At 42.0% G+C, this 13,562-nt stretch overlaps 1 protein-coding gene across 1 annotated transcript in view; it reads left to right on the top strand.

The window, feature by feature from the left end:
* Positions 1-10,707, top strand: part of FH (fumarate hydratase) — a 45,591-nt gene extending 34,884 nt beyond the window's left edge. The window contains exons 7-10 of the mRNA XM_084621804.1: positions 541-744; positions 2,032-2,159; positions 4,042-4,195; positions 10,516-10,707. Of these exons, the coding sequence (XP_084477930.1) occupies positions 541-744; positions 2,032-2,159; positions 4,042-4,195; positions 10,516-10,658 (629 nt within the window). The 3' untranslated portion in view covers positions 10,659-10,707. The remainder of the gene's footprint in view (positions 1-540; positions 745-2,031; positions 2,160-4,041; positions 4,196-10,515) is intronic.
* The last annotated feature ends 2,855 nt before the right edge of the window (positions 10,708-13,562 follow it).

A 13,562-nucleotide genomic window follows, 5' to 3' on the forward strand; every position in this document is an offset into this window, starting at 1 on the left:
ATAGAATGGACATGTGCAAACACTTGAACAAAAAAGTTACCTACCTTTCTGTAACTGTTGTTGTTTGAGATGAGTTGTACATGTCCATTCCATGACCTACCCTCCTTTCCCTCTCTATCAGAGTCTATCAGGTACGAAGGAACTGAAGGGGGTGATGCAATGCCATGTGGTGACAGGGTGTTTGAGCCACCCTAGTGGGTACTTTTGAGGAGAGAACTTTTCTGACAGCATGAGGCATGCACGCACCTACCGTGGAATGGACATGTGCAACACATCTCGAACAGTTACAGAAAGGTAGGTAACCGTTTTTTCCTCAAACAATACCACCATGATAAGAACTTTTCTTTAGGAAACTTTTGGTTGTCAGAAGTCTGGAGAAGAAAACATTCTGCTTGACTTGGCTGCTTAATATTTTTACTTCTATATTCTCTATTATGATTTTTGTATTAACTAGACAGCATTTCAAGAGCTTTGGCTAAGGGCATGCTGCTTTAACTAATGATTATGCCTCAAAAACCTTTAATACTCATTTCTCCTTAGGCTTGCCTTTTATCACTGCTCCAAATAAATTTGAAGCTCTTGCTGCTCACGATGCTCTAGTTGAACTCAGTGGGGCCATGAACACTGTGGCTTGCAGTCTGATGAAGATAGCTAATGATATTCGTTTCTTGGGTTCTGGACCACGCTCTGGTCTAGGTGAACTCATCCTGCCTGAAAATGAACCTGGAAGCAGCATCATGCCAGGTAGTGTATCCAATAACAAATGTCAATTACATTTGTGTGGAAAAGTAAGAGTAATTATTAACAGTTACATGTAGAACTATATCACAGAGTTCAGTGGTAAAATGGTATGAAGCACTGAAATGATGCAGTTTTTGCCAGCCACAAATTCTCCATTTTTGTCCACAAAAATGTGTGTGTGTGTGTGTGTGTAAAATTATTTGCTTTATAGTGTGTGTGTGTGTTTTGGAGAGATGTGGTATAAAGGTTTAGTTGGCATGAGTCTGGGAAGAGCACATTACTTATGATTGGTAAAGCCAACATTTTTTATGCAAAGGTTTTTATTGTCGCAGATTTTTAGATTTACCCTCTGAATTCAAATAGCATCTGTTATTCAACTTTAACAAATAAAGGTAGATTATCTTGGGGACTGTGGATAAAATTTCATCCCTCCCTCCCAACTAGTGAAGATTGCATGAGGAAGAGGAGCGAGGGAGCGGAATAAGGACTTCGAAAACTCTTCTTCCTCCCCTTTCTAAAAAGTAATTCAAAGCAGGCCCTTCATGTGTTTAAGTGAATACTTGCAGATGGAATGGGTACTTTGTGTGTGTGTGGTATGTGATCTTTGTCTGTTTAGTTCCACATATAAATACAAACTATTGTGGCAGCTTGTGGGTTTTTTCTTCTGCAGAATATTTTTAAATGAGAGGGGTTTTAGGATTGAAACATGCACATAAATTTTCTGATCCAAATGGCCTTTGATTCTGATTTCTTTCCCCTGAAGTAAATGAAGTTTGTGCAGGTCATTTCTCCATATTGAGATAAGGGTGGAAGCCAACTGCCCAGTTCACGTGCTCCTGGAAGGTTGCCAGTGCAGCCCTCATCTTAAAGTTTGGACAGCCCTGCTTTAAAGTGTAATCTTGCAGCTCCTCCTTTCCTCCTCAAAGAAAGGGGAGAAATGTAATTTTTAAAAAGTTTTGATTGTTTTGTGGGAGCTACGAAGGGGTATAAGTTTCGGAATAACAACCTTTGTCTTGAGTAGCAAGGCATTCTGGGAGGCAAACAGTTGTCAAGGACATACAAGGTAAATGTCTGACAGGCTTCTCACAGCATAAACAAATCCTAGTTGTTATCAGAAAAGTGCAGTGGGTTTAATAAATCTGTGCCTATATGTTGTTCACTGCTTGACTGCCGTTTCTTAAAATCACATTTACCATTTCTGAGAATTTAAATTCAAAAACCAAAAACTGGAGAACTTGGTTTTTTTTCGTTCGGTTGGGTTATTTTTAAACACTTTCCCCTCCCCAACAGGAAAAGTAAACCCTACCCAGTGTGAGGCCGTAACCATGGTGGCAGCTCAAGTGATGGGAAATCATGTTGCTGTTACAGTGGGAGGCAGCAATGGACATTTTGAATTGAATGTTTTCAAGCCCATGATTGTAAGCTCAAAACATTTTTTTAAATTAAAAAAAACAGTTATCTTACTGTATATCCTTAGGGAATAATTTCAGCGATTGCTTGGACAGCACAAGCCCTAGAGAGGCAGAGAATATGAATATTAGAAGAATCTTAAATTCTGCTTGATGATAAATAGCTCATCATTTTGAGAGAGAACTGGCTGTCCAATATGTAAGAATTGAGTTTTTTTAGTACTTCGTCATAGAAATGCATTATAAACTGTAATTATCATAGTGCCCCTAGGAGAAAAGGGCAGATGGCAAAACTGAGGCAGCAAGAATAACTTGTTTAAAGCCAAAAAGGATCTGTGTCAGAGCTGAGGTTTTGAACTGAGGAATTCCTAATTTCCATTCCAGTGCGCAAAAGACTTTGTTTTGTTGTGCAGTCCCTTTGGCCTTCCTGCAGTACTCACCCCAATTGCCCGGCAAGCCACTTATTAAATTAATTAACTGTTCAGATTTACATTACAAATGTTTAAAATGTAAATTCAGAATAATAATCTTGGGTTCGAGGTCCCTAAAATATTTATTTTATGCATTTCCTAGAAGGACACATCAGAATCTTAATGTGACAGTTTCCTTACTGTGTTTTAATGGCAGATGCACAGCTGAGCACAGGAGTATATAGCATACACAGTTAATCACTTTGACAGTTGAAATTTCAGGCTAAATCATACCTATATTACTTCCAGTAAAAATTTTGAGAGAATTGAATCCACATGCTGTCTGATTCATTCTGCTTCTGGGAGGTGTCAAGGCAACAAGTACTTCATTTGCACACCTATCTTGTCTGGGTGCTTATTTTCCCTCTAGACTGGATTGTGCAGGGCATGGAGGAATAGAAGGAAACTTGTTTAGTGTAGGTGGAGAAGGAAAACAAAGGACTAAGCGGGCTGCCTTTCTCCATGAAGGGAGAGTTAGGAAGAGGAGGAATGCACAGGGGAGAAATTGTGGGAAAGAATAGAGACAAAAGCATAAAAACAGGGAAGTGTGGTGAAGGAAGACCAAAAAGTCAAAACGAGAAGAAAAAATAAAGTAGGAGATACAGCAGGAGAGATCATCATGAAAATAACAATAGGGCTGGGCTTGCAGAATAGGCTACATTATAGCAGAAAGGTCAGGGCAGTAAAAACAGTGAGGGGCATGTAGGAAGCAATATTTTGTTTTCTTGCACCTGGCCATTTACTGTCTGCAACTTTCTTCATTTTTTCATGCTGTTTAAGGGTATTTTAAACCAAATGAATAGACTATTAAAAGCGGTATGTACTTGTCTATGAATCTCCTAAATAGACCTAGTAAGGAAATTGTTTTCATTTGAAAAAGCATCTTTCTTCAAAGTCTCTAACTTTGACAATAATAATAGCATACTGAACAGCTACAGTAATATTCCCAATCGGAGATATAGGTGTCCCTTTCCATTATTATTCTTTACTAAACTTTGGCTTTAGTGCTATAACTGGATGCTGTTTCGGGGTAATTGACTGCCAGAGGGTATGCCAATTGTGCATCCACTTAATAATTTTAAATATCTTTTATTGATGTGTTTAAAATTCATACTTCTCTTTCTGAAATCACTTACATAGCACATGTTTAATCTATTGATTTCTAAGTAGTTTACAAACATGCTTTGCTTATATATTCAATGGTACGGATAATGTCTACTGCTGATGTCTACTAAGTGTTCTTCAGGATATGAAATGCTTCACATAAAGTGCTTTTTTAAAATATCAGTGACTCAATTTATATTGCAAAAGGAAGAGTACAGTACAGGACACAATCCTTTGCTAAAGATGTACTGTAAACTGGATGGATATTATAAGGCTTTTAAGAAATGATGTATCTAATAACTTTCTGCATTTTTTAGATTAAAAATGTATTAAACTCTGCAAGGCTCCTTGGAGATGTCTCTGTTTCCTTCACTGACAACTGTGTGGTCGGAATCCAAGCCAACACGGAGAGGATCAACAAACTAATGAACGAGTCTTTGATGCTGGTGACGGCGCTTAATCCCCACATAGGTAAAAGTCTGAGGCTGATATCTATTCATTAGAATATATACATTTCTCAAAAAAAAATATAGTGAAAGTTACTGTGAATAACCAAGCAGTGGATTACTCTGCTTAACAAGGTACAATGTTTCAGACTTCTTATATTTTGTTCTTTGATCAAGAATGCGCTCAAGTGCTTGATCAAAAATTAGTTTTTTCTTTATTGACAAACTGAATTAATAAGAGAATTCATTATGGCCAGGTAACTTTTTGTTTCTTTTTTTTCCCTTTTTTTCATAAGACTATTTCTAGTTGTTTACCTACATATTTCGAAAAATTCCATCACGTTGTGATGTGTTAGAAAACTAGCGCAGACAATTACACAATCAAGGCCCTGTGTTGGTAGGGGAACCTGTATATCCCAGACTCATGAGTAAGGCTAAGTTTTTTGTCATGGATATTTTTAGTAAAAGTCAGGGACAGATCACAGGAAATAAACAAAAATTCATGGCAGCCCGTGACCTGTCCCTGACTTTCACTAAAAATATCCCTGACAAAAGGGGTAGGTGGGTTCAGCACCCACTGCTGTTGGGGCTCCTGGGTTCCCCACTGCTGCAGTGTATGGGAGCTCTGGGGTCCCCCTGCCCCGGGGCTGGGCTGCTGCGGGTTCCCCCCGCCCTGGGAAGCTGGTAGCTGCAGGGTCCCCCAGCCGCCCACCAAGGCTGAGTAGCTGAGCAGGGTCCACGTGCCCACTGCAGCTGCATAGCTGTGCAGTCACCCCACCAGGTTGGGGGCTGGGAGGTGCGAGGGCAGGGCTAGCTGGGAGCTCCAGCCCCAGGGCAGAAAATATCACGGAGGTCAATGGAAGTCACAGATTACGTGACATAATCGTAGCCTTACTCATGAGTAGGGTGCCTAGGTCACTCTCTTCTAGCCATACTCTCATTTTGTACAGATAACAGTATTATAAATAAAACAAGTACAAAATATGAAATAAATGAAATACACCTTGTGATGTATTATCCTTTTTTATTGTTTTTTGTTCACTCATAAAATTCAGTAGTACTCAGTGTCTTGCATTTGAGTCTACATTAGTGAGGTTGTGCTTTATCTTGCACTAGATCCTGCCTACCTGTTTGCCCCATCCATCCACACAATAATGCCTCTTCTATCTAGTTTAATCACACTGTACACACTGAACAGCATATATATCCCAGAAGCTTTTGCGACAAGCACTATTGATGAAGGTGAATGTAAATACTGCTGAGGTGTACAGATGTAGAAGCTGGCTAGCATGCTTCATCAGGCTGCTGGCAATGTCAGCACCAAAGATAGAGAAACACTCTTACAGGCTAAGATATGGGTGGGATTTCTTGTCTGCGAGGATGCTGGAGAAGATGGAGGAAAGGGATCTTCAAGCTTATCTAAGTCCATTTCTACAGCTTGTCTTCCCCGGCCATATAAACTATACCTGTTATCCTCTTCACAATTTTATGAACTAATATTATTGTATAAATATTAATAACTACCACAACCTTTACTTAATCGGAAGTAGATAAAGAGCAGTTCTTTGAGTGGTTACAGATGTGTATTCCACTCAAGTGTGCACATGCCAAGTGCATGAGAGCTGGAGAACTTTGCCTGTAGGCAGTGCTGCGCTCATGCCTCTGGCCTTTAGCTGCTCCCCAGGCTATTTAAGGGTCCTGCCACCCTGATCCCCCTTTGTCCCTTTACTGCCCGCAGCTACAATCAGAGCGTTTGGTGTGGTTGTTTCTGTTTTCTAGAGTTTTATTGTATGTACACCGGACCCTCACTAGAACGCGAGATTTGGGATCCATGTGCAGTACCGTATTAACGCGGGGACTGCGTTATAGCAGGGACCGCGTTAAAATGAATTCCAATTAAAGTAATTAAATATGGGATCCATGGCTGCGACTGCGTTATATGCAAATTCGTGCTATATAGATGTGCATTCTAGCGAGGTTCCAGTGTAGTTTAGTAGTACCCCTAGGTTTAGTTGTATTAGTAGATTAAGATTGATTGATATTTACCCTGGGTGATGCCCTCAGTGAGGTTTAAACATTGTCCATCATGTGGGATGTCTATCCCCAAGTGACCCCACCCGTGGTGTGTGTTTGTGCACAAGAGAAGGTCAGATGAAAGAGGTGCTCCATGTTTTTTAAAAAGAAAATTCACATGGTGAAGGACTTGTGTCTGAAGCAGCACCTCTTAGAGCAGGCCGTGAGGCCTGCTTCAGCACTGGGGACCTCTGCAGATTGCCTGGACCTGCACTCTCCCTCAGAGCTGGCTTGGGATGTAGCTCCCAGCTTGGGGTCTGGTGCTTTCCCTAATGGGAAGTGGGATTGTTCTCCTTTCTTTTGTCCTCCAAGAAAGAGGTCTCACAAGATGAACCAAGGCTATCCAGGACTTGGTGAGAGGCCGCCTTGTCTTTTTAAGAGGACTACTGACTAGCATTGTATGCAAGATGGAGCTGGGCCACCTAACTGCTCCCTGGTACTTCCCCAGGATCCGTTAGACATTGTACCATTGGCTCGGGTACTGGCCTTGTGAATCTGAGTTAGGTATCAACAACATCCTGCATCAGCACTGCCTCTGTCTATGCCATTGGTCTACCAGGCAGCGTCAGACCTGCTCTGCCTTTCCATTCCTGATGCCCTAATAATTCAGGAGCATTTGCCAGCAGGGGCGACTGCTGCTTTTGCTGTGCCCTCGGCATCATCTGGTTGGGTTGCAGATTCTCGTTCCTTGGCACTGTATTCTGTTCCACCTAGGGTGACCAGATGTCCTGATTTTATAGGGACAGTCCTGATTTTTGGGTCTTTTTCTCACATAGGCACCTATTACCCCCCCACCTCCTGACCCGATTTTTGACACTTGCTATCTGGTCAGTCTAGTTCTACCTGACAATCAGTCTTGCAGTCAACATCCTGTTTGGTACTGAGGAACCCATCGTTGCAGATGCTGTCTTTGGCACTGACTATATCTTTGCTGCAGACTTTTATCTTTAGGGTTGGTACTGACTTCTGCTCAAGGACTGTTTTTCTCTGGGACCATGTGGAACTGCAATGCCTCTTTCAGTACTGAAGGCACCAACTTCTCATTCATCCTCAGTACTGATACCATCTCCTTACTGGTTTTTGGATGAGGCTTGTTGCTTGCCTGCTTCTTTGGGGGGTGGCTTCTCCACTATCACTGGATGACTACTGGAGGCTCGTCGAGATCGAGGACATCTTCCTCTTCTTTGCTGTCCAAGCACTATTCTCAGCAATCCTGAAGACTGTCCTCCCATCACCATCAGTACCGAAGATCAATGCTGTTACCGCAGTAGGGGTAGGGGTTACTGGCCTAGTACCTACTAGCCAACAATGCCTTATTGTTATTAACAATGCCAGTGGCCCCCTTGAAACTCTTGGGATGTGGCAACTTGTTCTCTCTCGCCTATGCCAAAAGACAGCATTTCTTATGGCATTAACTTCTGTGGGAAGAGTTACTAAGCTGTAGGCTCTAATGGTGGGCTTTCAGTATATCCAGTTTTTCAAGGACACGGTTGCCTTGAGATCTCATCATAAATGTCTCTCTAAGGTGGTGCCACTATTTCATCTTAACTAGACAATTTACTTACCTATATCTTTTCCCCCAAACCTCATTCAAATGCTGATGAACAGCATCTTCACTCCTTAGATTTGAGGTGATGCTTGGCATTTCACATAGGAAGAACAAAACCATTTTGTTCACCACCTTGTCTTTTTATTTCCTTTGTGGATCACAAGAGTGATCAAGCAGTCTCCACACAGATAATTTCCAGTTGGTTAACATCCTGTATCACTGCAGTTTGAGATAACCGCTGTGGAGGTGGAGTCTGAGTTAAGAGCCCATTTGACAAACTGCTCAAGCAGTTTCAGTCACTTTTCACAGTGATATTTTTATATTGGACGCTTTCAGGGCTGCTACTTGGTCTTTGGTACATACTTTTACCAAGCTTTATACTTTTATGTCTGCATCCTGATCCGATACAAATTTTGGGAAGGCAGTATTGCAGTCGCTCTTTAAATAGACTCCAAGCCCCACCTCTTTTTGGTACTGATTGAGTCACCTGAGAGGAATACACATCTGCTACTCAAAGAAGCAAAGACTGTTACTTACTGGTATTGTAACTGTTGTTCTTAGATGTGTGTGCAAATGTGTATCCCATGACCCACCTTTGGTCCCTCTATATTGGAGTCTCAATTCTTGGCATTCTGTGCAAGGGATCCGAGGGGAGTTGGGGTAGTGCCACCATTAAATAGCGTGGGGAGGGGCTCAGGCTCTGGAAACACAAATGCTGACACTATGGCTACTGCTAGGCAAATTTCTGACTTTGGTGCGCTTAGCGCATGCACACCAGAGTGTAATGCATGTCTGCACCCATGTCTCTAAGAACAACAGTTACAGTATCGGCATGTAACTGTCTTTTTCGGTTTTTTTAGTAAAACTTGAAAAATTATATTCCTGACATCAGTCACCTATTATATTGTTCCTTTTGTATCTATTTCTTTAATTTCCTATCATTACTTTCTTTGAGGGCAGTGCATTTGTCAAGGCTGAATCCCAACTCTGTCACTCCAAGTGTAGAAGTGGGGCCCACGAGGATTTAAAAAAATTAATACTTGCCACTCCAGGCTTGTATTAAACTCCCAGGCTTACAGCTTTTCTCTGACCTTGGCTTGGTAAACGCTGCCACCACCCAAATGCAAAAAATACCCCAAAAACCCTTCGAACTCAGGAAGGAGCACTTGGGAATTCCGCCCTGTGGGGGTACCCTTAAGCCCCTCTCTCTCTCACGCGCACACACACTCACAGCCCCAGCTAATCAAACAACATACACAAACCAATTAGGACACCAAAAATCCAATCCTGTTCTTAAAGAAGGTAAATTTTATTAAAACAAAAAGAAAGAAAATACATTTGGAACTTAGGCTTTTGCTAGATTTTAAAAGAGCAATTCCAAAAAATCAAGCACCCAAAATAGCTTTCTTGGGGTTAGCTTAATAGCTTAAAAGCTTAAGCTTTCAGCTTAAAGGTTACAAGCAAACAAAAGCATCTGGGGTTAGCACAGAGGAGTTCACAAGCCAATAAGAAATAAAAGAAATAACCCTAATCGCATCTAGCTAAACATTCTGATCTACTTACACATTTGGAGTTCAGATAAGTAGTTCTAGGCATGATCTGATGATTTATTATCCTACCTGTCTTAAGCTGCTTATAGCATGGCTGCTCTGTCCCTCCAGCCCAGAAAAAACAGACAAAGGGGAAGTTTCTTTCCCAATTTTAAAAAGTTCTACATTTCCTTTGGTTCTTTTGGTCAGGTGCCCATTTTTTTTTAAACCTGGGGGACTTTTTAACCCATTACAGGTAAAGCAAGTAAAGAACAGCTACAAAGAGGCATTTTACAGATAACTGGCTGGCTGTTAGCTAACTGGCTGGCTGGGTGTCCATCAAAGGGAGCTATCCCCCCATTTATATATCACAGCATTAGTTTTATTCAGTTTGGTTTATTTGGTGTTAAACTTAATGGGATTCAGTGGTGAAATTATAAGTCTTCCTACCTAAGAGTTGTGCTTATCACTGAATATTATTTTTAATATAGATCAACTACAGAGCTGTTCAAGGCACTAGGTAGCAAAATTTGTCTGTTAAAAGTTGGATTACCAAGAGTAATACATCCCTTGCATGACTATTCTGCTATACTTATATTTTATATTTTTAAATGTTTGTTCATAGAAGCTCTTTATAAAAAAGACACAGAAAACCCAATCATTAACTGCATTCTTGTGTGTTCCAATTAACTAGTTCTTTCATTGCATGTGGAAATGAATTTACTCTGTATAACGTCCCAAAGAGTAGACAGACTACCACTGAGCACAGTCAGCGGACAAGAAATGCCCTGTTCGCAATAGCCATACCTATATGCTTTTTTGAAAATACTGGTCTCTAGATGTTAAAATTTCCTAGCAAGAAAGTTGGCAATAGATGATCATGAAATGTTTAAGGAAAGTCATTGAACTGAGTGGCAACAAGCCTAATTTAATTTCGTCACATCAAATTTACCTAAATGGTTAATGACCAGAATATCTTTTAATTTTGTGGATTTTTTTTATATACTGCTTTAAGCCAACATTTGAGGAAAAATTGGTCCAATGTATCCTTTCATATACCCTCGTGACTTCAAATTAAACAAAATATAGTAGCAGTAGTTTCTAATAGACCAAGTTGTCGTCTTTAACAGGTGTTCTGAACACATAGTGGCCAAACTCATGATTAATCTGATGTTTCTTTTGTTTTAATGATAGGATATGACAAGGCAGCCAAGATTGCCAAAACAGCACACAAAGAAGGGACAACACTAAAAGAAGCAGCTATTAAGCTTGGATTCCTTACATCAGAACAATTTGATCAATGGGTGAAGCCTAAAGATATGCTAGGTCCTCAGTAATTTTAACAAGTGTACTTAAGAGGAAAAAATTAAATTGTATAAAACAAAATATTTTGCAGCTCACTTTGTTTTTCATGGCCACTTACATCACAATTAAAGTGCTTTTTCTATATGGGGCATAAGGTTATATTAGAAAATTGTTCTAATATAATAAATATATACAAATATAATAAATATTCTAAAAAGATTGATTCATCCAACTGCATCTCATTGCCAGAGATACCTCATTATTATTTATGTAGTTTAGGTGCATGTCCTCAAAAATAATTGCATTCTTGAAAGGATGGTGCTACCAGAGCAATATCTATAAAATTAACACTCTGTAATAAAAGGCAATGCATCTTTTATTATTAAAACAAAACATAAAGAAATAATGTAAATTACTTCCTTTATAGATCATTTGATTAGCTAATTTAAAGTATTGGAGCCCTCTAGTACTGGACTGCCTGCTTTAAACCAAAAGGAAACTTTGTTCAAGAATAAACATGAATGAGTAATTTACTAGATGTCCTTGAAAATGTATTCATATTTTGAAGAATGTAATTTTAATATTTGTAAACCAAGCACCTGCATTGTCAATGCCAAGAAACTCAACTTTAAATTTGCCTTCCAATGTTTTACCTGACTAATTTCTCAAAAATTAAATATATAAAAACTTTCTTGTGTATCCTAAAGGACCTTAAATTTCAGACTCTTTTGTTCGCAGCCTTTATTAAATAGTGAAAGTTGCAGTAGCCTGATCTAGTAACACCAAGATATCTCACCACACCCTTCAATTGTGTGCCAAAACAACAAATGGCAGACATACACCCTCAGCTAAAGAGGTAGATATTTTTGTCAGCTGGAGCCTAATATCTTACCCAATGCTTGGCTGAGGGCTAGCTAACAGACCTCGTTGAATTAGTTGAAATGAAGACATAAGGCACATTGAACAAGATGGGACATTGCGGAACTGCATATGGTGGGGAAGTTCTGTGGCCTCTGTTACACAGGAGATCAGACTAGATCAGAGGTGGGCAAACTATGGCCCATGGGCCGCATCCAGCTCACAAGCCGTTTTAAGCCAGCCCGCAAGCTCCTGTTGGGGAGCAGGGTCTGGGTCTTCCCCCGCTCCAGCCAGCCAGGTCGCTGGGTTGGGGGCCGCACCATGCGGCTCCTAGAAGCCGTGGCATGAACCGTGGCATGGCCCCGCTCCTCCTAAGCACTCCAATGGGAGCTGCAGGGGTGGTGCCTGCAGATGGGGCAGCGTGCAGAGCTGCCTGGCTGCACCTCTGCGTAGGAGCTAGAGAAGGGACATGCCATTACTGCCGTGAGCCACTTGAAGTAAGCACTACTCGAAGCCTGCACCCCTGAGCCTCTCCCCTACCAACCCCCTGCCCCAGCCTTGATCCCCCTCCTGCTTTCCAAACCCCTTGATCCCAGCCTGAAGCACCCTCTTGCACCCCAAATCTCTCTTCCCAAGCCCCACCCCGGAGCTCATACCCCCAGCTGGAACCTGCACCCCTTCCCGCACCCCAACCCCAATTTCGTGAGCATTCATGGCCTGCCATACAATTTCTATTCCCCGATGTGGCCCTCAGGCCAAAAGGTTTGCCCACCCCTAGACTAGATGATCACAATGGTCCATTCTGGCTTTGGAATCTATGATTCTATAGCACTCTCAGGAGAAATAATTGCCCACTGCCTCTGTTTGAGAATGCATGGCAAAGAAGGAATTGAGCCACAAAAAAGTAGCCCTGGCAAATCTTGCTATTGTCTACAGGTGATTCAGCAACTGGTGACCAACAGTACTGAAGGCAGTTGATAGATCTGATAATATCAGCATGTACACCTGGTCTTCATCAGCAGGAGCAGATCACTAGTGTGATCTGCATTCCATAACCAAATCTGGTATAGTAGAACCTCAGAGTTACAAACTTACTGGTCAACTACACACCTCATTTGGAAGTGGAAGTATGTAATCAGGCAGCAGCAGAGAGAGAGAAAAAAGCAAATACAGTACAGTATTGTTAAAAATAAAAGGAAAGTTTAGAAAAAAGACTTAACAAGGTAAGGAAATTGGCACTTGCCCCCTATCCACCCACTTCCCAGCCCCTGACTGACCCCCTCAGAACTCCTGACCCATCCAATCCCCGCTGCTCCTTGTCCCCTGACTGCACCCTCCTAAGACCCCCAACCACCCCCCCGAACCCCACCCCCTATCCAACCCTCCCTGTCCCCTGACTTCTCTGATCCCTAACCACACCCCTGCTCCCTGACAATCCCCCCGGGATCACCAACCACCCCCGACACACACACTCCTTGTCCCCTGACTGCCCCTTCCCAGGACCCCCATCCCTAACTGTCCCCCTGGGACCCCACCCCCTATCCAGCTGCCCCCAATCCTCCACCCTATCCAACTGCCTCCTTACCATGCTGCTCAGAGCAGCAGGACAGGCTTATTGGGAAGCCTGGGCGGGGGGGCACAAGCTGCGCTGCCCACACAGCGGTGTAGCTGCAGGGGAGGGGGACAGTAGGGGAGTGGCTGGGGACTAGCCTCCCTGGCTGGGAGCTCAGGGGCTGGGCAGGACAGTCCCCGGGGGCCATAGTTTGCCCACCTCTGGTTTAGACTGAGCTTTGCGTTAACCCAGTTTCCCGCTCTGGTCACTGGCTGTATTTGGGGATAGTTGTCTTACCTTTTTCACTCTAATGAATTAAAGACAAGGTGGTTGAGGTAATATCTTTTATTGGACTAACTTCTGTTTGGAAGAGAGACAAACTTTCAAGCTACACAGAGCTCTTCTTCAGGTAATGAATTAGCCTCCTACTGTCATAATTTTGGGCACTTTATTGTTTTGGTTTGTCTTTCATAGTGACAAACCAAAGTCTGTTATTAGCATTACCCGTACTAGGGTGAGGTTCTTT

Source organism: Lepidochelys olivacea (assembly GCF_965140295.1).
Source record: "Lepidochelys olivacea isolate rLepOli2 genome assembly, chromosome: 2".
In the NCBI taxonomy this organism is placed as follows: domain Eukaryota; kingdom Metazoa; phylum Chordata; order Testudines; family Cheloniidae; genus Lepidochelys; species Lepidochelys olivacea.